The sequence below is a fragment of the Scyliorhinus torazame genome, chromosome 15, assembly GCF_047496885.1.
Source record: "Scyliorhinus torazame isolate Kashiwa2021f chromosome 15, sScyTor2.1, whole genome shotgun sequence".
Classification (NCBI taxonomy): domain Eukaryota; kingdom Metazoa; phylum Chordata; class Chondrichthyes; order Carcharhiniformes; family Scyliorhinidae; genus Scyliorhinus; species Scyliorhinus torazame.
The window spans coordinates 89,547,493-89,573,675 of record NC_092721.1 but is presented as its reverse complement, the minus strand read 5'-3'; the positions used below and the strand labels follow the sequence as shown (position 1 = coordinate 89,573,675).

The following is a 26,183-nucleotide window of genomic DNA, read 5'->3' as shown; positions in this document are numbered from 1 at the left end:
GTCGGCGCAACATCGAGGGCCGAAGGGCCTGTACTGCGCTGTAATTGTCTATGTTCTATGACACTTTTCAAATCACTTGACAGGATCTTAGTATTTTGAAGTATGTCCCCCTTACGGCTTTTTTCATCATAGGTTATTTCATTATCTTTTGTTTGTTCCAGCATTATTTAAATCGGTATTTCATGAGATACTTAGTTGAGTTCACATAGATATGAAATTGTTTTTCAACTATTGTTTAAAGACTGATGTCTATAATAATAATCTTTATTGCCACAAGTAGGCTTACATTAACACTGCATTGAACTTTTATTGTGAAAAGCCCCTAGTCGCCACATTCCAGTGCCTGTTCGGGTACACAGAGGGAGATTTCAGAATGTCCAAATTACTTAACAGCACGTCTTTCAGGACTTGTGGGAGGAAACCGGAGCACCCGGAGGAAACCCATGCAGACACGGGGAGAACACACAGATTCTGCACAGACAGTGACGCAAACTGGGAATCGAACCTGAGACCCTGGTGCTGTGAAGCAACAGTGCTACCCACTGTGCTACTGTGCCACCCACCTTTGCTGCTGGTTAAAATATAAGTTTAGTTCAAAATCGTTTTTACTGAAAACAAAGAAACAACAATTTCCAGATATGCACCGGCACAAGAGCCCATGCCTGTTGCCAGCATATATTGGAAACCGTGGGTGAACTGTCCATATGTTTTCATTAAAATGGACAATAAATTATGGACAGCAAAGTTGATTTTCTGATGCACCTTGAGACTGGGCAAAGTTCCTCATTACTGGTGCACATTCAGGAAGCTACCTCTAAGAAGAAAGTCATGGAATATGAATATGTTACTCTTGTGTAAATCGGCTAAAATAAAGCAGAAGTGGAATTATCAAAATCAGTAGTTATATGAAACCGACTGAAATTTGCTATCAAGCATTTCGCAATACCCCGTCGTGAATTTCACCCTTTACATGTTTATTTTGACATTGAACACGTTTTATTTGATAGCACCTTTAATTTTTGTCTGCACAGCAATATGATGCCTCCATCACTGACCTGAATCAACCTATGCTAGTCAGCCAGTTAAGAAGTAAAAATGATGTCAAAGATGTCGCTCCACGTGTAGCTCACCTCATTCCAGAGTTCTGCTTTCTCACAGGTAACAAAAAATCTCTATCCAAAAGGCCATTTTTCACATGAGCGCTGAGAATATACTTACTTATTACATCCTCATTAAGTCCAAATCTGCCATTGGTTGTCCAGTTTCAAACTGATCTGCCTACCTTTGTGCTGGCCTACTGTCAGTTTTCATAAGAAAGGCAGGCAAAATAAATCTGCTCACTTATTGTATTGTGATTATTTGGGAGGTTAGGTACCAGAAATTCAAACTTTATTTTTGAAAAGTGAAGCTGATAGTAACAACTTTTATTACATAGCAACTTTAACGTAAAAAAATGCCTTGAGGTACTTTGCAGGAGCAAATAAAATACGTCACTGAGCCACTGACAGGTAATTAGAATTGGTGACCAAGAGCTTGACCAAAGTGGTTTGTTTGAAGGAGTGAATTAAAGGAGAAAAGCTAGGAAGGGAGGTACAGGGAAGGAAATCTAAAGCTTAGGGCCAAGGCAACAGAAGCTACAACTAATGCTGGAGATACTACAATTGAGGACGCTCAATAGACGAGAATTAGAGGAGATATCTCAGATGGTTGATGGGCTACGGCGATTATGGTGTTAGGGAGAGGTGAGGCATGATGGAGGGATTTAAAACAAGGGACGCGATGTAACAGCCGTATCATGTCCGACATGGGATGTGATGGGCCAGTAAATCTCACGAGAGGCCTCTTGTGAGATTTACCTGACTTGCCAAGCCTCGCGAGATCTAATGGGATCTCGCAAGATGTTGCGATCTAGATCCTGTATTTGTGGGTGGGATCTAAATTTGTATATTTAAGTGTGCAGTTAGGTATACTTAAATATGTCGCCGCCAGAGCTAACCAGCCCCTGGGATCTAACGGCATCGCAAATACAGAAGGCACAGAAGTGGAGACCCCAGTCAGGCACCGTTTTGCACTGGTCTCCACAATTGGGGACCAGGTGGAACGACACTGGGCAGGTCTCCCAGGCGAATGGAGACCCGTGAGTGATCAGCCTCTGGGACTACAGAAGCCACCTGGGCACCTTGGCACTGCCAACCTGACACCCGGGTGGCACTGCCAGGCTGGCAGGGCCCAAGGAACCCCCAACAGGTACGTTGAGGTGTTTGGGGGGGGGGGGGGGCTGGGGCTGCATTTATGGCACCCCAATCTCTGCCTGCACTGAGTGCAGAAAATTAAGATAAATGCGACCTCAGTGTGCTGTTCCCTTCCGAGGCCCGAAAAAAATAACAGAGTCCTATTTGACGGCAGGGTCGTACCCAGTGCTGCAAGTGCCAGGAAACACCCCACTAATCCTGCCCATCACGGAACTCTTTGTTTCGTTAAATTGCACTCGAGGATTTGCTTGACCAGGAATCATTGTAGGTGGGGGATGTCACACGGTGTCACAGTGGCTAGCACTGCTACCTCACAGGTTTGATTCCAGCCTTGTGTGACTGTGTGGATTCCAGTTTCTGCATGGGTTTCTCCTGGGTGCCCTGGTTTCCTCCCACAATCCAAAGATGCGATAGTTAGGTGGATTGGCCGTGCTAAATTGCCCCTTAGTGTCCAAAGATGCGCAGGTTAGGTGGATTGGCTATGATCAATTCATGGGGTTACAGGGATAGGGTGAGCAAATGGGCCTAGGTGTAGTGCTCTTTGAGAGGGTCGGTGCAGACGTGGTGAGCCGATTGGCCTCTTACTGCACTGTAGGGATTCTATGGATGACATGAGATGACAGGTGAATGGGATTTGGTTTGAGTTAGGATATGGGTAGCAGAGTCTTCAGTGACCTCAAGTTTACTGAGGGTTTAATGTGGGATACCAGCAAGGAGTGTGTTGGAATAGTCAAGTCTAGAGTTAACAAAAACTTGAATGAGGATTTCAGCAACAGATGAGTTGAGTAAAGGACAAAATCAAGTGATGTTATGGAAATGGCGATGAATGAACTGAGTATTAGTATTAGTACAAAAATTGAGATAGATATACACTAAATGACAGTTGACACTTTCTAAATTCTAAACATTGAGCACTAACATAATAACTGCATATGTGTGAGAAACATGTGGAATTATGTACAAACGATTAGTGGAGCTATCGCTAGATTCTGCATAACAGTTGTCCAGTATCACACCATCCTCAAAATTCCACTTCAGTGCTTTCTGTATTTGCAATTTATCACTGCATATGTAACCTTCCAATGCATTAAATGTAAAATGATTATCCTTGTGATTAAATACTCCAAGGTCTTCCTTATCTCTGTAACCGTCTCAAACCTCTCAGTGGATGTGTTCTCATGTTATCCTGGGGTCCTTACAAAGCCTCAGAGGCGTTCTTGCCAGCTGAGAGCTATCATCACTCCTTTTTGTATCAATATCAATCTGTTCTAGAGGGATCAATTTTCTGTTTAGAAAATGCTGCATTTGGAGTGAGAAGAGAGAGAACTGACTTGATTGTGAGGACCTAACAAACAAGGTCCCCACTGCAGCCCTTCACTCTGCTCAGATTCTGCAGAATAATGTCAGGATGGGTGCCTTCGCTGTCCATGTTTATTTCTCTCCACTACAACCAGTTTAGATAAGTGGCCCTATAAAAGTTTTTCACGCTCAATGAACGAAAGGGTTAATATTTCACCAGGCTTTTAAAATCATCTTCAATTTGTTGTATCATTAGCATTGCTCTCAGGTGTGCCCGCCATGTGGAGTGGAGCAGCTTCCCCACGATTGATGTCACCAGAATAGGCTGCAGTGAAATGAAATTCTAATTGTGGTTAATTTCACTTGTGCAAATAACCATATTGATTCATTTTGTCAAACCTCTTTCCACAGGGCTAAGTAACCAGGCTCGCTCTGATTTTCGAATAATGAAGGATCTGGCCGCAGAAACACAGCTGACACCTCAGAAAAGGCAGCAGCGACTTCATGATCTGATAGATAATATTCAGAGGTAAAACATGGTTCATCGGACAAATGTTTAGCTTAATTTCTAATGTAAATTTGGAAAAACAAGCTAAATAGTACTTTGTGGATTGATCTGTTGCCGTGAATGCTAACATGGAAGAAGGAAGAATATTAGCCCTGGGAATAGAACACTTCACATTTAGGAATTCAGTGAAAGCAATGGGCGCTCTCAGATTAGTCTTAGCAGTTACATGTTGTGTAAAACTTTCTCCACAATAATATAATCAGCCCAAACTCACACAAGAGAATCCCCTAGTTGTTATTTACTTAGTCCTACAGCAACTAATAATGTTTTGTGCATCGAAATGTAAAATATCAATATGATAACTTAGTTATAATCTTACTAATAATTTTACCAGTTAAACAGCTAATGAAGTTTGTACCTGGTGATTCATAGTTCACAAGTGAGCACAAGCACTCTGATCAAAGGTGATTGACCTGAAATATTAGCGTTTTTTCCTGCACCTCCCATGGCCCACTTTTGGCTGGCGCCGGGATCTTCCGATCCCATTCTCAGCAGTCGGAACAGCAATATAAGCAGCCTGGCTCTGCCTCTGCCTCTTCTGGAGCCACAGGGGATGCACCATATTGAAGTAGTAGTTAGAGTAAGAGAAAGCAATTGTAATTCAGCAAGGATATGTAGAGGACCCATTTAGAATCATAGGGAATTATAGAATGATGCAGTTCAGAAGGGAGACATTCAGCTCATCAGGTTTGTGTCATTCTTTGAAAGTAGGATGCAATTAGTCCCACCCTTCTGCTCTCCCACTACCACCAATGACAATGAACTGGATTTTCCTGTCCTGGAAGAGAGACTGGCAAGTAAAAAGAATTCCCATCTCCGTTACCAGCCTTCCCGATGTTCACGTCGGCGGAACAGAGCGTGGACCTCAGAACTCACCTGCACTTATTATCAGATAATCAAACTCGCTACAGAGTTATCAAAAGCCCGTCTCCCACAACTTCTGAATTTTCCAGGAGGTGGCTGGAGTTTAGCGGTTGTCTGTGTCAGGCCAGTTGAATGGAGGTGAGGGTAATGTCTGGGGCAAATCATGAAGGTGAGAGAGTTTAAAAAGTAAGTAAAAAGCTTTTTGAAAGTTTAAAGAGCTTAATCCTTTAAATTAAAGTTGCAACACAGAGTGGGGAAGAAACCAGAGTTCAACTCTGCCAGTTCAGGGGATGCGCACACTCCTGACATTGCCAGGCATTGTGTGGTCATTGATGCAATGGGAAAGGGTGTTTGGAAGTCCACAGAAATATTAAAGTGACCACAAATTAAGAGATTTCTCTTCATTCTTGAAAATTATGTTTGTGGAATTCACAGCTGGTAGGTTCAGAACATTTTCTTAGTAGGTTTAGACTTCTGGTAAGCAAGACATTTTTTTTTTGGAAAATCTTTTTATTGGCTTTTCTCATACTTATGAACAGTTGTTACTTATATACATTACATTTTTCTTTCCCACGCTAATTTGCTTTATTTTACAGGGCAGTTTGTTTTGTCCTTTATTTGACTAACTGTATGTACATTTTGCTGCCCTCTGGATCGGTCTATGATATCCCCCCCCCCCTTCCTCCTCCCCTTCCTCTTCTCTTGTGTACTTAATCTTCTCCAGGTGGAGAAATTCCGGGAGGTCAGCGAGCCAGTCATGAAGGTGAGTGAGGGTGGTGCTGCCGATTGCCAGCCGAGCAGGATTCTCCGGCGTGCGATTAGGGAAGCGAAAGCAAGGCGTTGGCCCCCTTTCCCATGTGTAGCTCTGTCTGCTCCGATACCCCGAAGATTGCCACTAATAGGCATGGCTTCACCCTCACCCCCACAACCTTGGACATTGCCTCGGAGAAGGCTGTCCAGAACCCAGCAAGCTTGGGGCAAGCCCAAAACATGTGAGTGTTATTGGCCGGGCCCCTCTGGCACCGTTCACATTTGTCCTCTATCTCCGGGAAGAACCTGCTCATTTGGGTTCTGGTCAGGTGCGCTCTGTGCACCACTTTGAGCTGCATCAGACTTAGCCTTGCGCAGGAAGAGGTGGAGCTCACCCTGCTCAGTGCTTCGCTCCAGAGTCCCCATCCCACGTCTGTCCCCAGTTCGCCCTCCCATTTTTGTCTGGTCCCGTCCAGTGGTGTTCGGACTCTGTCCAGTAGCTGTCCGTATATTTTCCCACATAGCCCACCCTTCTCGCTGCTTGTGCCTATCAGGTCCTCTAGTAGTGTGCTTTCTGGGGCCCCGGGGTACCCTACTGTCTCTTTGCGGAGGAAGTGCTTTAATTGTAGGTGTCTCAATTCCTGTCCTCTTGATTGTTTCCACTTCCTAGTCAGTTCGCCCAGTGTCGCCAGTCTGTGCCCCACGTAGAAGTCCCTGACCGTCAGTGTGCTCCCTTCCTGCCTCCATCTTTTGAAGGTGGTATCGAGCATGGCTGGGGGGAAACTGTGATTGCCACAGATGGGGGCCATAAGGGACATCTTGGTTATCCCGAAGTGCTGTCTCAACTCGGTCCACGTTCTCAGCGTGGCCGCTATCACTTGGTTCGTTGTGTACCTTTTTGAGGAGGATGGGAGTGCTGCTGTGGCCAGGGCCCGGAGGGTTGTTCCTTTGCAGGATGCCGCCTCCATTTGTACCCAATCTGTGTCGGGTTCTTGTACCCATCCCCTCACTCTTTCTGCCGTTGCTGCCCAGTGGTAGTATTGTAGGTTCAGTAGAGCCAGGCCCCCTCTGACTTTCCCTCTTTGCAGTGTCAGTTTGGGAATTCTCGGGTTCTTGCCCCCCCACAGAAATGCCATGATTAGCCTATCGCCAGGGGTTCGAACGCTAGCGCAAACAAGAGTGGGGACAAGGGGCAGCCCTGTCTTGTTCCTCTCTGTAGCTGGAAGTAGTCAGAGCTGGTGTCGTTAGTTCGGACGCTCGCTTTGGGAACGTTGTACAGGAGCCTCACCCAAGCGGTGAATCCCGCTCCTAGCCCAAACCGCTCCAGTACCTCGAGGAGGTATTTCCATTCGACTCTGTCAAAGGCCTTTTCTGCGTCCAGGGAGACAATCACCTCTGGTGTTCTCTCCCCGGGGGGGGTCATTATCACATTCAGCAGCTGCTTGATGTTTGCTGTGAGCTGCCTACCCTTGACAAAGCCCGTTTGATCCTCTGCGACCACCTCTGGTACACATCCATCCAGCCTTTTGGCCAGGACCTTTGCGAGTATTTTTGCATCCACGTTCAGCAGTGAAATGGGTCTGTATGATCCACATTCCGTCAGGTCTTTATCTTTTTTGGGTATTAGTGAGATTGTGGCCTGCGGTAGCGTTGGGGGCAGGGTGCCCCCTGCCAGTGAGTCAGCGAACATGTCCCTTAGGCGTGGGGCCAGGACTGGTGCAAATCTTTTGTAGAGGTCCGCCGGGAACCCGTCGGGTCCCGGTGCCTTCCCCGCCTGCATGGAACTGATGCTCTCCATGATTTCTCCCAGGTCTATTGGTGCTTCCAGCTCCCCCCGTCTGTCTTCCCCCACCACTGTCGGTTCCAGTCTGTCTGGGAACTGTTTCATTCCTGCATCCCCGTCGGGGGGCTCGGAGGTGTATAGTCACGGTATTTCTTATCGGGGCAATTAATTGAGTAGGCCAAATCGAATTCAATATATCAGAACAAACAAAATGCCTGGTCCGAGAAAATTATTGTAAAATTACAGATAATGGGAAAAGGTCAGAGAACATTGAATTGTGATACTCTAATACCAATATTTTACCACTAGAGAGCACCATTACCATTTAGGCTGTTTTGGTAAGGCCTACTTGTGGCATAAATAGGAAACTACAGCAATACAATATTAATACACATCAAAATTTGTTCCTGGTGTGTTCAGATAAGGTCAAATTCTGGACCAGCATTAATATTGCTGTGGACTTCCTATCCCCAGATTCAGTAAAACTTGCGTATGGCCCAATAATTGGGGGTGGGATTCTCTGTAGCCCAACGCCGAAATCGGGATCGGTGATCAGGCGGAGAATGGCTTCCGATGCCGGAATGGGGGTAGGCGCCGGTTTGACGTCAGTTGGTGATGCCCGGCCCCTCCAAATTGGCATCATCGGGACGTGCGCTGTGCGCAGTTGCAATGCCATTGGCGTGTCATCAGCCGGCCCACCCACGATGCTCTGCCCCCGATGGGCCGACTTCCCGATGGCGTGGGCCATGTGTAGTCCAAGTGGTCAGGAAGCTGGCATACCGGCTGCGGATAGTGTTCAGCGCCGCCATACTCAGCTGGGATTCGTGCTGCTGGTTGGGGATGCTTCTGCTAATGGTGGGGGCGTGGCCAGGGGTTGGGCTGTGGGGTCAGGGTCCAGCACAGTCGCCGCCATGTTTCCCGGTGTGACCGGTGGGGGCGGAGGCGTGCGCGGCTGCAGCTTGTCAGCCCTACGCATATGCAGCCGGGACCCGGCCATTCTCCGCGCGATCCCCGGGTGTTCCATGCAGCGCCGGGGCACGCCCCTCACCGTTACTGGAATTAGTGAGGGATTTGCGCCGATTTGCCCATCGTACAGCACCACGGATTCTCCGTTGGCGCCAGCACTTAGCCATAGTAACGAAGAATCCAGCCCAGGAATTTTACTTTGGTTTCTCAGTTTTGTGTTGCTTTTGTGTTCATAGTGAGAATTACCATATTATCTCTGAAGCCATATTTGCTTGGTTTACTGATCTGTTGTACTGTTATTAACTGAAAAGGAGAAATTAAGTGCAAATAAAGATTCTGCAGTGATACACCGTCAATAATACACGATGAGAGATTAACGTAACTGAGGCTTTAATACACTAAACGGCAAGCCTTCTGCCTCTGGACCCGAGCTGGGTTCGGAGGCGGAGACGTGCCACTTTTACACAGAAGCTCCGAGGTGAAGAGCCACAGGCGGAGCCAACCTGGACAAGCCCAGGCATGTATGATACAGCACAATGCATATAATACAATAACATGGTTTACCACATTCACCCCCTGTTTAAAAAAAGGAGGGGGCGGTGTATGGGCTGAGGTGGTGGTGCTTGTTGCCGGTGGGCCTGCGGGTGTCAGTTCGCGAGGGAGGTGGGCAGGGGTGGGGGAAGACGGTGGGGGGTGGTGGTGGTGGTAGTGGTCTCCGGGGAGCCTGCAGGAGCCAAATTCCGAAGGGAGACCGTGTCCTGCCGCCACATAGGCATATTGGGGGTTTGCATGGAGCAGCAGGACCGTCTCGACGAGCGGTTCGGTTTTATGGCTCCTTGCACGCTGCCGGAGAAGGATGAGCCCTGGGACTGTCAGCCAGGACGGAGGCGACACCCCGGAGGTGGACTTCCTGGGGAAGGCAAACATACGTTCATGAGGAGTCTCGTTAGTAGCTGTACATAGGAGTGACCGGATGGAGAGGAGCTCATCGTGGAGGACCTCCTGCCAGCGGGAGACTGGGAGACTCTTCGACCGTGGGGCCAGAAGGACGGCATTTTGGACCGTCGCCTTCTCCCGCACCACCTGTCCGTTTCCCCGGGGGTTGTAGCTGGTTGTGGTGAACCACTGTAATAGGAGATGTAAGGTAGGACCTTCACTACAGGTTCGCCGGTAGCGCCTGCCGCTGGCTCCGCCCACGGAGAACTGTATAAATATGCATGACCTCCAGTGTCCTGCCATTTCGCCAGCTGCAGCAGGAGGCTACGCATCTGACTGTAATAAAGCCACAGTTGTACCCAACTTTAGTCTTTGTGCAATTGATCGTGCATCAACTTATTACAGTCAGATTTTCCACTGAATGGATATCCGAATTAAGCCCGATCGCCTGCAGCTGGATCCGCACTCGCCTGACGCCAGGAAAGACTTTACTCACTGGCTAGCATGTTTTGAGGCCTACATCGACGCGGCGGACCCCGCGCCAACGGAGGCTCAGAAGATAAATGTCCTGTACTCCAGACTGAGCTCCAGCGTGTTCCCGTTGATCCAACACGCCACGAATTACACAAAAGCAATGGAACTCCTTAAGGAACACTACGCGCAGAAGGTGAACACGCTCTTCGCCAGGCATGTACTTGCCACCTGCTCGCAACTACCTGGTGAGTCCATCGAAGACTTCTGGCGGGCCCTAATTCCACTCATCCGGGACTGTGACTGTCAGGCTGTTACGGCCGCCGAACACAAGAATCTCCTCATGCGCGATGCCTTCGTGACGGGGATTGCTTCGGACCGCATCCGAGAACGATTACTGGAAGGGGCCATGCTAGACCTGGTGGAGACGGAAGCCTTGGCGCTCTCCAAGACGGTCGCATCCCATAACGTACAATCGTACCCCTCCCGCCGCGCAGCCCGCCCTTCTACTTCCTACCCCTCCTGGATCCCGCCCTTTTTGCAAACCTAACTGCGGATTGCAAGCCCGTTGCCACGAGGAGCAGATGGTACAGCACCCAGGACAAGACCTTCATCAGGTCCAAAGTCCAGCTGCTGCTTAAGGAGGGTATTATCGAGGCCAGCAACAGCCCCTGGAGAGCCCAAGTGGTCGTGGTTAAAACTGGGGAGAAACACAGGATGGTCGTGGACTACAGCCAGACCATCAATCGGTACACGCAGCTCGACGCGTACCCCCTCCCACGCATATCTGATATGGTCAATCAGATTGCGCAGTACCGGGTCTTCTCAACAATTGACCGGAAATTCGCCTACCACCAGCTCCCCATCCGGAAGTCGGACCGTCCATACCCGGCCTTCGAGGCAGATGATCGCCTCTACCACTTCCTTAGGGTCCCTTTCGGTGTCACAAATTGGGTCTCGGTCTTCCAAAGAGAGATGGACCGAATGGTCGACCAGTACGGTTTGCGGCCACCTTTCCGTACTTAGATAATGTCACCATCTGCAGCCATGACCAGCAGGACCACGATGCCAACCTCGATAAATTCCTCCGCACTGCCACCCTTCTCAACCTGACCTACAACAAAGAGAAGTGTGCGTTCAGCACGACCCGGTTAGCCATTCTCGGCTATGTAGTCCAAAACGGACTTCTCGGGCCCGACCCCGACCGAATGCGCCCCCTCATGAAACTTCCCCTCCTCCACTGCCCCAAGGCCCTCAAATGCTGCCTGGGGTTCTTTTCCCACTATGCTCAGTGGGTCCGAAACTATGCGGACAAGGCCCGCCCACTCATTCAGTCCACCCAATTCCCCCTTGCGGCCGAGGCACAACATGCTTTCGCCCGCATCAGAGCAGACATCGCCAAGGCCGGGATGCACGCAGTGGACGAGTCACTGCCTTTCCAAGTAGAAAGCGACGCTTCAGACGTCGCCCTTGCCGCCACCCTAAACCAGGCAGGCAGACCCGTGGCATTCTTTTCCCGCACCCTTCATGCCTCTGAAATTCGACACTCATCCGTCGAGAAGGAGGTTCAAGCTATCGTTGAAGCTGTGCGGCATTGGAGGCATTGCCTGGCCGGTAAGAGGTTCACTCTCCTTATGGACCAACGGTCGGTAGCCTTCATGTTCAATAACACACAGCGGGGCAAGATCAAAAATGATAAAATCTTGCGGTGGAGAATCGAGCTCACCACCTATAATTACAAGATCTTGTATCGTCCCGGTAAACTCAACGAGCCCCCAGACGCCCTCTCCCGAGGTACATGTGCCAGCGCACAAGTGGACCAACTCAGGGCCCTACACGACAGCCTTTGTCACCCGGGGATCACTCGATTGTACCATCTGGTCAAAGCTCGCAATCTGCCCTACTCCGTCGAGGAAGTAAGGACAATCACCAGGGACTGCCAGGTCTGTGCGGAGTGCAAGCCGCACTTCTACCTGGCCAGACCGTGCGCGCCTGGTGAAGGCGTCCCACCCCTTTGAACGCCTCAGCGTGGATTTCAAAGGGCCCCTCCCCTCCACCGACCGTAACATGTATATTCTCAGTGTGGTCGATGAGTACTCCAGATTCCCCTTCGCCATCCCATGCCCCAATATGACGTCTGCCACCGTCATCAAGGCCCTCAGCACCATGTTCGCTCTGTTCGGTTTCCCCGCCTACATCCACAGTGACAGGGGATCCTCATTCATGAGCGATGAGCTGCGTCAGTTCCTGCTCAGCAGGGGTATAGCCTCCAGCAGGACGATCAGCTACAACCCCCGGGGAAACGGGCAAGTAGAATGGGAGAATGCGACGGTTTGGAGGGCCGTCCAGCTGGCACTACGGTCCAGGAACCTCCCAGCCTCTCGCTGGCAGGAGGTCCTCCCTGACGCTCTACACTCCATCCGGTCACTATTGTGCACCGCCACTAATAACACACCCCATGAACGTGTTTTTACCTTCCCCAGGAAGTCCACATCCGGGGTGTTGCTCCCGACTTGGCTCGCTGCTCCAGGACTAGTCCTTCTCCGTAGGCACGTCTGACTCCACAAGGCGGACCCCTTGTTGGACAGGGTTCACCTGCTCCACGCCAACCCTCAATATGCCTACGTTGAGTTCCCCGACGGCCGCCAAGATACTGTCTCACTCAGGGACCTGGCACCATCAGGTTCCACCCCAATACACCCCCCACCAATGTGCCCCACCTCCCACCGCGCCACCAATATTGACCCCAGCAGACCACCCCCCCCTCCCCTTTTCCGCACAAGAGGACAAAGAGGACTTCGGCACGCTCCCGGAGTTCCCCGATGACTGGCCAGCATCAGCACCGCCACCACCGCTATCGGTGCCACCTCCAGCACCGACTTCGCCACCACCGTTACGCCGCTCCCAACAAAGCACCAAAGCACCGGACCGGCTGAACCTTTGGCGGACTCCAGACCGTCAACATGGACTTTTCTTTCCCTACCACTGTACATAATTGCACTAATTGTATATAGTTTCAAGTCACCCCCGCCGGACTCATTTTTAACAGGGGGTGAATGTGGTGAACCACTGTAATAGGAGGTGTAAGGTAGGACCTGCACTACAGGTTCGCCGGTAGCTCCTGCCGGCTGGCTTCGCCCATGGAGAACTGTATAAATATGCATGACCTCCAGTGCCCTGCCATTTCTCCAGCTGCAGCATGAGGCCACCCATCTGACTGTAATAAAGCCACAGTTGTACCCAACTTTAGTCTTTGTGCAATTGATCGTGCATCACTGGTCGTCCTGCTGGAGGCGATGCCTTTGCTGAGCAGGAACTGACGCAGCTTGTCGCTCATAAAGGAGGAGCCCCGATCACTGTGGATATAGGCGGGGAACCCAAACAAGGTGAAATGGCTGTGCAGGGCCTTGATAACGGAGGCAGCGGTCATGTCAGAGCAGGGGATGGCAAAGGGGAAGCTGGAGTACTCATCAACGATGTTGAGGAAGTGCTAGTTACGGTCAGTGGAGGGGAGGGACCCTTTGAAGTCCATGCTGAGGCGCTCAAAAGGGTGGGAGGCCTTTACTAGATGTGCTCTGTCTGGCCGATAGAAGTGCGGTTTGCACTCAGCACAGACCTGGCAGTCCCTGGTCACGGACCTGACCTCCTTCGATGGAGTCGGGCAGATTGCGAGCCTTGATAAAGTGGAACAAGTGGGTGACCCCCGGGTGGCAGAGGTCATTGTGGAGGGCCCGGAGTCGGTCTACCTGTGCGCTGGCACATGTACCGCGGGAGAGGGCATCTGGCGGCTCATTGAGCTTCCCAGGACGATACAAGATATCATAGCTGTAGGTGGAGAGCTCGATCCTCCACCTCAGAATCTTGTCGTTCTTAATTTTGCCCCGCTGTGTGTTATCGACCATGAAGGCAACCGACCACTGGTCAGTGAGGAGAATGAATTGCCTGCCGGCCAGGTAATGACTCCAATGTCTCACAGCTTCTACGATGGCTTGGTCCTCCTTTTCGACGGAGGAGTGTCGAATTCCGGAGGCATGGAGGGTACGTGAGAAGAAAGCCACGGGCCTGCCCGCCTGGTTGAGCGTAGAGGCCAGAGCAAAGTCCGACGCATCGTTTTCCACTTGGAATGGGATGGACTCGTCCACCGCGTGCATCGCGGCTTTGTCAATGTCTGCTTTGATGCGGTTGAAGGCCAGTCGGGCCTCAGCCGTCAGGGGAAAAGTGGTGGATTTGATCAGTGGACGGGCCTTGTCCGCATAGTTGGGGACCCACTGAGCATAGTAGGAGAAGAACCCCAGGCATCTCCTTAGGGCCTTGGGGCCGTGGGGGAGGGGCAGTTCCAGGAGGGGGCGCATGCCGTCGGGGTCGGGCCCTAGGACTCCGTGTTCCACGACGTAGCCAAGGATGGCCAGGCAGGTTGTGCGAAAGACGCATTTCTCTCTATTATAAGTGAGATTCAGGAGTTTTGCGGTGTGGAGGAAGCGGCGGAAGTTCTCGTCATTGTCCTGCTGGTCATGGCCGCAGATGGTGACATTGTCTAGGTACGGGAACGTGGCCCGCAGCCCGTACTGGTCAACCATTCGGTCCATTTCCCTTTGGAAGACCGAGACCCCGTTAGTGAAGAAGAACAAAGAACAAAGAAAATTACAGCACAGGAACAGGCCCTTCGTCCCTCCCAGCCTGTGCCGATCCAGATCCTTTATATAAACCTGTCTTCTATTTTCCAAGGATCTACTTCCCTCTGTTTCCCGCACATTCATATATCTGACTAGATGCATCTTAAATGATTCTATCGTGCCCGCCTCTACCACCTCCGCTGGCAAAGCGTTCCAGGCACCCACCACCCTCTGCGTAAAAAACTTTCCCCGCACATCTCCCTTAAACTTTCCCCCTCTCACCTTGAATTCGTGACCCCTTGTAATCGACACCCCCACTCTTGGAAAAAGCTTGTTGCTATCCACCCTGTCCATACCTCTCATAATTTTGTAGACCTCAATCAGGTCCCCCCTCAACCTCCGTCTTTCCAATGAAAACAATCCTAATCTACTTAACCTTTCTTCATAGCTAGCACCCTCCATACCAGGCAACATCCTGGTGAACCTCCTCTGCACCCTCTCTAAAGCATCCACATCCTTCTGGTAATGTGGCAACCAGAACTGCACGCAGTATTCCAAATGTGGCCGAACCAAAGTCCTATACAACTGTAACATGACCTGCCGACTCTTGTACTCAATACCCCGTCTGATGAAGGCAAGCATGGTGTATGCCTTCTTGACCACTCTATCGACTTGCGTTGCCACCTTCAGGGTACAATGGACCTGAACTCCCAGATCTCTCTGTACATCAATTTTCCCCAGGACTCTTCCATTGACTGTATAGTCCGCTCTTGAATTAGATCGTCCAAAATGCATCACCTCGCGTTTGCCTGGATTGAACTCCATCTGCCATTTCTCTGCCCAACTCTCCAATCTACCTATATTTTGCTGTATTCTCTGACAGTCCTCCTCGCTATCTGCAAGTCCACCAATCTTAGTATCATCTGCAAACTTGCTAATCAGACCACCTATACCTTCGTCCAGATCATTTATGTATATCACAAACAACAGTGGTCTGAGCACAGATCCCTGTGGACACCACTAGTCACCTTTCTCCATTTTGAGACACTCCCTTCCACCACTACTCTCTGTCTCCCGTTGCCCAGCCAGTTCTTTATCCATCTAGCTAGTACACCCTGAATCCCATACGACTTCACTTGTGATGCCGAAGGGAACCCTGAGGAAGTGATAGAGGCGGTCATCTGCCTCGAAGGCAGTGTATTGGCGGTCCTCCGGGCGGATAGGGAGCTGGTGGTACGCAGACTTCAAGTCGACTGTAGAGAAGACTCGATACTGTGCAATCTGGTTGACCATGTCAGATATGCGGGGGAGAGGGTACGCATCGAGCTGCGTGTACCGGTTGATGGTCTGGCTATAATCGATGACTCCGGTGCTTCTCCCCAGTCTTGATGACCACCACTTGGGCTCTTCAGGGGTTGTTACTAGTCTCAATGATCCCCTCTCGCAGGAGTCGCTGAACCTCCGACCTGATGAAGGCCCTGTCCTGGGCACTGTAGCTTCTGCTTCTGGTCGCGACGGGCTTACAGTCCGGGGTGAGGTTTGCGAAGAGGGAGGGTGGGGCGACCTTAAGGGTCGCGAGGCTATAGAAGGTGAGGGGGGACAGGGGTCCGTTGAACTTCAAGGTAAAGCTCTGGAGGTGGCACTGGAGGTCGAGCCCCAGTAATAGGGAAGCGCAGAGATCGGGGAGGACGTACAAAGAACAAAGAAAAGTACAGCACAGGAACAGGCCCTTCGGCCCTCCAAGCCCGTGCCGACCATGCTGCCCGACTAAACTACAATCTTCTACGCTTCCTGGGTCCATATCCCTCTACTCCCATCCTATTCATGTATTTGTAAAGATGCCCCTTAAATGTCGCTATCATCCCTGCTTCCACCACCTCCTCCGGCAGCGAGTTCCAGGCACCCATTACTCTCTGTGTAAAAAAACTTGCCTCGTATATCTACTCTAAACCTTGCCCCTCGCATCTTAAACCTATGCCCCTAGTAATTGACCCCTCTGCCCTGGGGAAAAGCCTCTGACTATCCACTCTATCTATGCCCCTCATAATTTTGTAGACCTCTATCAGGTCGCCCCTCAACTTCCGTCGTTCCAGTGAGAACAAACCGAGTTCATTCAACCGCTCCTCATAGCTAATGCCCACCATACCAGGCAACATCCTGGAAAATCTCTTCTACACCCTCTCTAAAGCCTCCACATCCTTCTGGTAGTGTGGCGACCAGAATTGAACACTATACTCCAAGTGTGGCCTAAATAAGGTTCTATACAGCTGCAACATGACTTGCCAATTCTTATACTCAGTGCCCCGGCCACTGAAGGCAAGCATGCCGTATGCCTTCTTGACTACCTTCTCCACCTGTGTTGCCCCTTTCAGTGACCTGTGGACCTGTACGCCTAGATCTCTCTGACTTTCAATACTGAGGGTTCTACCATTCACTGTATATTCCCTACCTGTATTAGACCTTCCAAAATGCATTACCTCACATTTGTCCGGATTAAACTCCATCTGCCATCTCTCCGCCCAAGTCTCCAAACGATCTAAATCCTGCTGTATCCTTTGACAGTCCTCATCGCTATCCGCAATTCCACCAACCTTTGTGTCGTCTGCAAACTTACTAATCAGACCAGTTACATTTTCCTCCAAATCATTTATATATACTACGAACAGCAAAGGTCCCAGCACTGATCCCTGCAGAACACCACTAGTCACAGCCCTCCAATTAGAAAAGCACCCTTCCACTACTCTCTGCCGTCTATGACCTATCCAGTTCTGTATCCACCGTGCCAGCTCACCCCTGATCCCGTGTGACTTCACCTTTTGTACCAGTCTACCATGAGGGACCTTGTCAAAGACCTTACTGAAGTCCATATAGACAACATCCACTGCCCTACCTGCATCGATCATCTTTGTGACCTCTTCGAAAAACTCTATCAAGTTAATGAGACACGACCTCCCCTTCACAAAACCATACTGCCTCTCACTAATACGTCCATTTGCTTCCAAATGGGAGTAGATCCTGTCTCGAAGAATTCTCTCCAGTAATTTCCCTACCACTGACGTAAGGCTCACCGGCCTGTCGTTCCTTGGATTATTCTTGCTACCCTTCTTAAACAGAGGAACAACATTGGCTATTCTCCAGTCCTCCGGGGCATCAGCTGAAGACAGTGAGGATCCAAAGATTTCTGTCAAGGCCTCAGCAATTTTCCTCTCTAGCCTCCTTCAGTATTCTGGGGTAGATCCCATCAGGCCCTGGGGACTTATCTACCTTAATACGTAGAGCCTAAAGTTGGTGTACTCTACGCCTTGCACAGTGAGGGTCGCGACGCAGTACCCCTGGATTTTTACTGCGTGGGATCCAGAAGCCGGGGAGATTTTCTGGGTCGCGGATAGGATGGGGAGGGAGCAGCGCCTTACCGTATCTGGGTGTATGAAGCTGTCTGTGCTCCCAGAGTCAAAAAGGCAGGCCGTCTTGAGCCCGTTGATCCGGAGGGTCATTGTGGACTTCACGAGGTGGTGCGGCCGGGACTGGTCGAGTGTGACGGAGGCGAGTGTTGGAAGACGGTCGGCGGGCCGGTCGGAGGTAGCGACGGCCAGCGTACGGCCGGCTGAGCTGGTCTCCCGGGAGGCAGCGGAGCAGCCCCAAGATGGCGGCCCCCATGAGTCACATGTGGCGGGCGAGGTGCAAAATGGCGTTCAAGATGGCAGCCCCGTGTGTCGCACATGGCGGGTGAGGTGCAAGATGGCGTCCAAGATGGCGGGCTACATGGGTCGCACGTGTCGACTGAAATTAAAGCTGGCGGCACCCACGGGTCGCACATGGTGGGTGGGGCGGCAGCTGGGGGTGGCCCCGACAGGCAGCAGGCAGCGCTGCTGGGCTTAGAAGATTTAGGGGGGGGTCAGGCCTGGCAGGCTTTTGCGAAGTGGACTTTCTTTCCACAGCCGTTACAAGTCGCGTTCCGTGCTGGGCAGCGTTGTCGGGGATGATTATTCTGGGCGCAGAAGTAGCACTTCGGGCCTCCGGCGTTGGCGGGCCAGTGCGCAGCGCAGGCTTGCGTCCTGCCCGGGTCGGTTGATGGCTGCGCCCACGAGGGTGCTGGGCGATCGGAGGTGTAGGCCCCCATGTTCTGGGAGGCCACCTCCAGTGAGTTGGAGAGTTGTACTGTCTCTGGGAGGCCGAGACTAATAATCGCTGGCGGATATAGTTCGAGTGCCTGCCCGCGACATAGCTGTCCCTGATCAGCAGCTCTGCATGCTGGGTAGCCGGCAGTCACAGTTCTGACAGAGGATGCGCAAGGCACGCAGGAATTCTGCAACTGATTCCCCAGGGCGTTGCCGTTTCGTGGCGAGGAGGTGCCTAGCATATACCTAGTTGACGGATTTCACATAATGTCCTTTTAGCAGCGTTATCGCCTCCGTGTATGAGAGGGCGTCCCTGATGAGGTTAAAGACTCTTGGGCTCACCCGTGCGTGGAGGACCTGCTTCTTCTGGAGGTTTGTGAAGTCTTGGTTGAAGGACGTGAGGTATGCCTCGAAGCAGCTTAGCCAGTGTTCAAAAGTCTCTGTAGCATTGGCTACTTGTGGGTCCAGGTCCAGGCGATCAGGCTTGAGTGAGGAGTTCATCTTGAGTGAAGAGTCCATCTTTCGAAGTTTAGTGTATTAAATTGATACACCATCAATAATACACGACGAGAGATAAACGTAACTGAGACTCTAATACACTAAACTGCAAGCCTCCTGCCTCTGTACCCGAACTGGGTCCGGAGGCGGAGACTTGCCACTTTTATACAGATGCCCTGAGGGGAGGAGCCACAGGCAGAGCCAACCTGGACAAGCCCAGGCATGTATGAAACAGCACAATGCATATAATACAATAACGTGGTTTACCACATGCAGTTTTGAAATATAAAATTTTTTTAAAGGGAAAGGAAGTCTGGATTTCATCTCAGCATCAGGAAGCTGCTGCTGGAAGTGTGTGTTGCACCCTCAGAAATCGAGGTCACTGAAGAAGAGGAACAATAATCTACACAGGACAGACCGAGCACCAGGCACCAGGAGGCCAGAAGAGGATTAGGAACTTGAAGGAAAAGGAGACACTGGGCGAGACTGTCTGGAAAGATTTCTAAGTGTGATAGCGAGCAGGAGCTACTGTGAGCTTCCCGGCGCTCAGCCCAGCGATCCGGCAATGCTATTTAACTTTAATTGGTCCAGTTAACGAGGCCCCACAGGCTTTTCGCTGCAAATGAAGGCTCACCAGCCGATTCCCCGGCATCGCGCTCACTAGCTCCCTGCTAACAAGGCCGACCAGCACTTAAATAGCACTTGCTCAACCAACCCCAGTCAACTTGCAACAATGGGGCCGAGGAGACCGGCCCCGAGATTCAGCGATGCAGACATGGGGGGGGGGCTCCTAGACTCAGTGGAGACCTGGAGATATGTCCTGTTCCACTGAGAGTCCTGGAGGGTGAGTCACAGGGCAGCCAGTGCTGCCTGGGATGAGGTGGCGGCGGCTGTAATCTCTGGGAGTGAGACCAGGACAGGCCTCCAGTGCCAAAAAAGGTCAACGACCGACACCAGGCAGCACGAGTGAGTAGAAACTAAAATGTTGTGTCCCTCCCCCCCCCCCCAAGACCTTTCTGCCCTCACATGAGCATCCACCCCACCCAACTCTCCATGCGACCCCCAATCCTCCCTTCACCCCCCCCCCTCCTTCAATCCCACCCCCAGAAACCCTTCCTCCAGGTTGACGTTTTTCGACTCCAGTGTGATCATATGCTGGGGAGGCTGATGAATGACAGGAGGCCGTTGGATATGGGGTCACCCCCCTTAATTGTATTGAAATAGTGGTGATAATTGGTTTTTCCCAACGCTCCGGAGAAATCCCGATTTCGCTTAGGGGAGCGGGCTGTTTGCATTGCAAGCTGTTTGCCGCCTGGACCGGTTCTCGTTTTCCGCCTTTCCTGCTATTCACCGGCGTCGTTTCGCTCGAGCGAGAACGCAACGAGGCCGCAGAATCACGCCCACTATCTTGAATCACGCCCACTATCTTGAGCACAAAATCTATGGGCAGAGTCAAAGAGACCTGTAGATGACTGAGAACCAGTACTAAAGGATACTGCGACACTATTGGCAGATGATCACAGATATTTGCACCATCATTAACTGTGGGTCTTGGTATCGTCTCATAGGCGGATGCATGCTGGACCGTCACCCAGCTAACAGATTCCTTCTTTACCAATGATATTGTGGCATCTTCCTGCCATCCTCCGGGAAGAACTCTTTCCTCCGGCTCCTTTGCATCATCTTGGGTCCCTGTCGTGTAGTGACAGGCTTTGGCACAAACCTTCTCCCTCAGGACAACCAGCTACCCCTGTTAGCTGCCTTGGGTGTCTGAAACTTCCACTAGCTGGAATTTTACAGAAATTGTATCTCCTATCTATCAAGGGCTTCCCTAAAACCTGATACTCCGTCGGTTTCCCGCTGGGCAGCTTTATCACACAAAAACAGACCAAGCTCTCATTTCCCATTTCCAAGGGGAAAATCGAACTTAACTCGACTACTTAAGGGTAGATGTATAACATTTTGACAATATTCTTTACAGAAATAAAGTGGCACGGACTGAGTTGGAAGGTTGGGGTTTACGCCTTGATGAGCAAATCTCATTGGTAGGCCGTGTCCTTCCGACTGAGAAGATTCATATGTTTGAACATTCTGTGAGTATCTCTCTTCTCTGAACATAAGGTTTTGCTTCCAAAAACTTCATTGTGCTGAGTTGTGTAATTAAGCTTGCATTTCAGTGGATTATTCAAGCATGAAAAATGTAATCGGTGGGTGATATTGAGCCCGCATGAACCTCATTTGAATAGATTTTAATGTCTATAAATATTATTAACGGACCCCTTGTCACATGATCCTCTTCACTAAATATTCACACCTCGCTAACATGTCGACAGGTTTGGCCAAATGTGAATCAGTCGAGGGGATCCCTCCGGCGGCACAGAGGTAAGAATAGCCTCTGGGGTGAGAGGGTCATGCCTGGGCAGTTCCAGAGTCAGTAATGGGTCGGGCCCTAGTGGAGCCCCATGGTGGGTTGCATTTATGTCTGGTGGGGCGTTGGGGAGAGCAGACACTGAAGGGGGGGGGGGGGTGCTGCAGTGTGGAATGCCAGCGAGGAATGTTTGGGATTGGGGGAGAGCCCCTGATACCTCCGTGATGGCGCCTGTTTTCAGTCTGAGCCTGACACTTTGCTAAATTCTGGTAAGATTCTGCCCATTATCTGAAATGATCACACTTTAGGCAGGTTTCTCCAGATGTGTTTTTCTTGGTGGTACACTGTTCACTGGTGCTGGGATTCTCTGGTCCTGCCACTGTCAATGGGAATTCCCATTGAAGCCTCCTTATGCCGCCGGGAAACCTGTGGTGGGGATGCACTGCCGGCAGGACCAGAGAATCGGCTGGTGTGAACGGCCGGAGAATTCTCGCCTTTATTTTTAAAGTTTGATATCCTGTTCCTTCTGTAAACATTTTTTGTTTTTGTTTCAGATTCCAGAAACTGCAGTAATTTGCTTTTTTCCTTATTAAGACAGGAGAGTTGGAATTAGTGTTTGAAATGCTATCCTATGACACTTCTAAAATCAAATTCCTTTCTCTGTGATTATGATCACTATTGCCTTGTTATTACCCAGAGGGTGATAATCACTGGATTATTGCCCAAGCAATCTGAAAATAGGCAGAGAGACAGACAAATTAACACATAGCTTAAGGGCTGATGTGGCAAAAAGGGCTTCCTTTTCACTGGTCACTGGCACCAACAATGGGTCAGGAAGGAGCTGTACTGAAGAGGCGGACTTCACCTGAACTAGAATGGGACTAGTCCTACCAGAAAGGATAAATAGGGATGATGCAAAGGCTTTAAGCTTGTTAGATAAGGAAAGGGGTCTCCAAAACAAATGAAACAGGCTTAAATGTGAAATGAAATAGACAAGGGAGCATAAAGGGAGGACATCCTGAATTTCCATACTGAGACTGTCCAACTCTCCTGTTAGAAATATCACCGCTCCCACCATTGCGACCTTGACAGTTACTGACCGCACCATCCTCTGCCTATACCAGATTCCAGGTCGGGTTGAAGGAAGCAGCAGGGTCCTGTCACTTACCTCTTGCTGAACTTGAGTCACCAAACCATGTTGCCTTCCTGAATGCAAGCAACAGCTCTCCAAAACTTCTCCAAACACAATCCACAGCAGCACATCTTCACTAACTTTACCTCAGCAGAAATAAGTCAAAAGAATCTCCCCTGCATATTGGTAGTTAGCCATTTTTAATAAAGCCACTTGGGGAGCTTTCTTGTGCTAGTGAATGGCTGTTCAGCTGTGATTAGCATTGGCATCAGTGGATATGCACAGAACAAGTTAATGAAAGGAGCATCGAATCAAGCAGAACATGTATTTGACATCATGCGCGAAATTCTCCCCTAACGGCGCGATGTCCGCCGACTGGCGCCAAAAACGGCGCCAATCAGACGGGCATCGCGCCGGCCCAAAGGTGCGGAATGCTCCGCATCTTTGGCGGCCTAGCCCCGACATTGAGGGGCTAGGCCGACGCCGGAGGGATTTCCGCCCCGCCAGCTGGCGGAAATGGCGTTTGTTGCCCCGCCAGCTGGCGCGGAAATGCGGCGCATGCGCGGGAGCGTCAGCGGCCGCTGTCAGTTTCCCGGCGCATGCGCGGGAGCGTCAGCGGCCGCTGTCAGTTTCCCGCGCATGCGCAGTGGGGAGAGTCTCTTCCACCTCCGCCATGGTGGAGGCCGTGGCGGAGGCGGAAGGGAAAGAGTGCCCCCACGGCACAGGCCCGCCCGTGGATCGGTGGGCCCCGATCGCGGGCCAGGCCACCGTGGGGGCACCCCCCCGGGGTCAGATCGTCCCGCGCCCCCCCCCCCCAGGACCGTGGAGCCCGCCCGCGCCGCCTTGTCCCGCCGGTAAATACCAGGTTTGATTTACGCCGGCGGAACAGGCAATTTCTGGGCGGGACTTCGGCCCATCCGGGCCGGAGAATCCAGCGGGGGGTCCCGCCAACCGGCGCGGCCCGATTCCCGCCCCCGCCCAATCTCCAGTACCGGAGACTTCGGCGGGGGCAGGATTCACGGCGGCCAACGGCCATTCTCCGACCCGGCGGGGGGGTCAGAGAATGACGCCCCATGTTAGGATCCCTTCTGACACAACATATGCCACATATACTAGCAACTCGCACAACATGTGGCACCATGCAGGCTTCTCTAATACTGGGCTGCAGCCGGCTTGTGTGATTTTAGATCATCAGGTTGTGGTAAACCACTGTGTTCTTATCTTAAGGTTGTACGGGAGAACCTGCACTACAGGTTCACCTGGGCCCCTGCATGCTAGCTCCGCCCAGGAGCCGGGTTATAAATATGCGTGGCCTTCAGCTCGCAGCCATTTCGTCAGCTGCTGTAGGAGGCCAGACATCAGAAACTAATAAAGCCTCAGTTTGAATTCGACTTTGTCTCCAGCCAAATTGATCGTACCTCACAGGTCTTCCATACTGCTGACATCAATAAGGGAAATCTATAAGGGGATTCAGAAGAATACCTTTACTCAGAGGTTGGTGAGGATGTGGACCTCACCATCACAGGCAGTCGTTGAAGCAAATGGTGTAGGTGCATTTAAGAGATAGCTACATAAGCATACAGGGAAGCTTGGAGCCTGGTTCTGATAGAGTCAGATGAGAAAGGAAATGGAGCATAAGCACTTACATGAACTTGTTAAAGGACGAGTGGCCTGTCTCTTTGCCACTAAGTAATTTTAATAAAAATATTAAATTGTTTAATATAAACCATTTCTCCTTTCTTTTGACCACCTCCAGTGCCAGCCAGTGTCACCAGTAGACTGGTCCAGGGATATTCGAAATGCAAGGATTATTGGCAGTCGGCCACTTCAAGACTGGTTGATAGTTTTCAGTCAAAGAAATTATGAAAGTGCTGGGAAGCTTTTGGCTTGCCTTAAAAAAGTGGGACCACCAATGGGCTTTTCAGTTGAGAATCCAAAAATGTAAGTCCAGATCAATAGCGAATCATATACTCCAAATTTGACACTATTCATTGTTTCATAATCAAAGGGGAAGTTCATTCTAGGAGTAAACATTACTGGGGCACCATGTTACACATTGGAAATGTTTCCAGCAATAGTACAAATAACTGTCATGTTGTATCCGCCAATGTGTTCATTTAATATTCAAGGGGCAGAACTTTCCGCGCAACCCCCTGTAAATTGGCAGCCTGCCATTGGTAGGTGGCAAGATTTTCTGGTCCCATCATCGGTAACGGGGTTTCCTGTTGAATGCACCCCTCGCCACCGGGAAACCTGCGGCAGGGGTGTGCCGTTGGTGGGACCCGAAGATTGGTGTGAATGGCCAGAAAATTCCAGGCAAAGTTATTCACATGAATGGGTCTTTGCTCTGCAGTCGACAGTAGAATATTCAGAACAGGTTGCTACGTCAGTTTTAGTATCCTGACTGCACAGGATAAAAAGCACAGAACCAGGCCATTCGACTCCCAAGATAGTGCCGGTGTTTATGCTCCAGTTTAACCTCCTTTCAGCTTTCCTCATCTAACCCTTGATTCCTTTCTCCCTCAAATGCTCGATTAGCCTTCCCTAAAGTGCGTCATTACCTTTTGCTTCAACCACTCCCTGTGGTAGGAAGTTCCATGTTCATTAACTCTCTGCAGTTTCTTCTAATTTCTCTGTATTCCGTTTTGACTATCTGCTATTGATGGCCCCTGGAATTCCTCCTCCACCCTCCTTTCATGGGCATGGCCCCTCTCGGGCCCTGACCCTTGGCAGTACCACCCTGGCATTGCTCCTGCCAGCTTGGAAGTGCCACCCAGGCACAGTGTAAAGGTGACAGCTTGGCAGTGCCACCTGGGAAGTGCCACCTTGCAGTGCCAGGGTGGCAGTGCCAAGGTGCCAGCTGGGCAGTGCCAAGGTTCCCACGGTTCTGGGGGAGGGCCAAGGAGCACTCTGCACTGTCCCTGGCCACCCGATGGCCTGGGAGACCATTCCGCCTGGTCCACGTTTGTGTGGACCAGTACAGAATGCAGCTTCCCTGGAGAAGCTGGTAGATCCCGGGAGGATGGAAGATCCCGCTTAAGCGCTTTGAAGTAGGTTTAAACCCTACTTGGGTGCACCATTTGGTCATGCCCCGGGATCCTGAATCCGATGCCTCACGGGACCTGGGTAGCTCCCGCAAGGCGTGATGGCTGCTGGGAAGCCCGAGGAAAGACTGCGCTCAGGCAAGAGCACACGCCGCCGGTAGACCAGGCCCACTATCTTTTCTCCTCATTGCTTCTGTTTATGAATTCAGGGCTTCTGTATTGTTTTTTAATAACCGTATCAACTTCTCTGGCCACCTTCAAAGATTTGTGGCAAGGTGGTACAGTGGTTAGCTCTGCTGCCTCACAGCGCCAAGGTTCAGTTCCGGCATTGGGTGACTGTCAGTGTGGTGATTGCACGTTCTTCCACTGTCAGTGTTGGTTTCCTCCGTTGCTCCAGTTTCCTCCCATAGTGCAAAGATGTGTAGGTTGGGTGAGTTGGACATGCTAAATTGCCCCTTAGTGTCCAAAGATATGCAAGTTAGGTGGAGTTATGGAGTTTTGGGAATAGGGCGGGTGCTCTT

At 50.9% G+C, this 26,183-nt stretch overlaps 1 protein-coding gene across 2 annotated transcripts in view; it reads left to right on the top strand.

The window, feature by feature from the left end:
* LOC140391675 (piwi-like protein 4) overlaps nucleotides 1–26,183 on the top strand; it is a 171,096-nt gene that overhangs the window by 78,015 nt on the left and 66,898 nt on the right. For both annotated transcript variants that reach the window (XM_072476410.1, XM_072476409.1), the window contains exons 10-13: nucleotides 1,032–1,158; nucleotides 3,963–4,080; nucleotides 21,100–21,211; nucleotides 24,375–24,559. In XM_072476410.1, coding sequence (XP_072332511.1) covers nucleotides 1,032–1,158; nucleotides 3,963–4,080; nucleotides 21,100–21,211; nucleotides 24,375–24,559 — 542 coding nt within the window. The remainder of the gene's footprint in view (nucleotides 1–1,031; nucleotides 1,159–3,962; nucleotides 4,081–21,099; nucleotides 21,212–24,374; nucleotides 24,560–26,183) is intronic.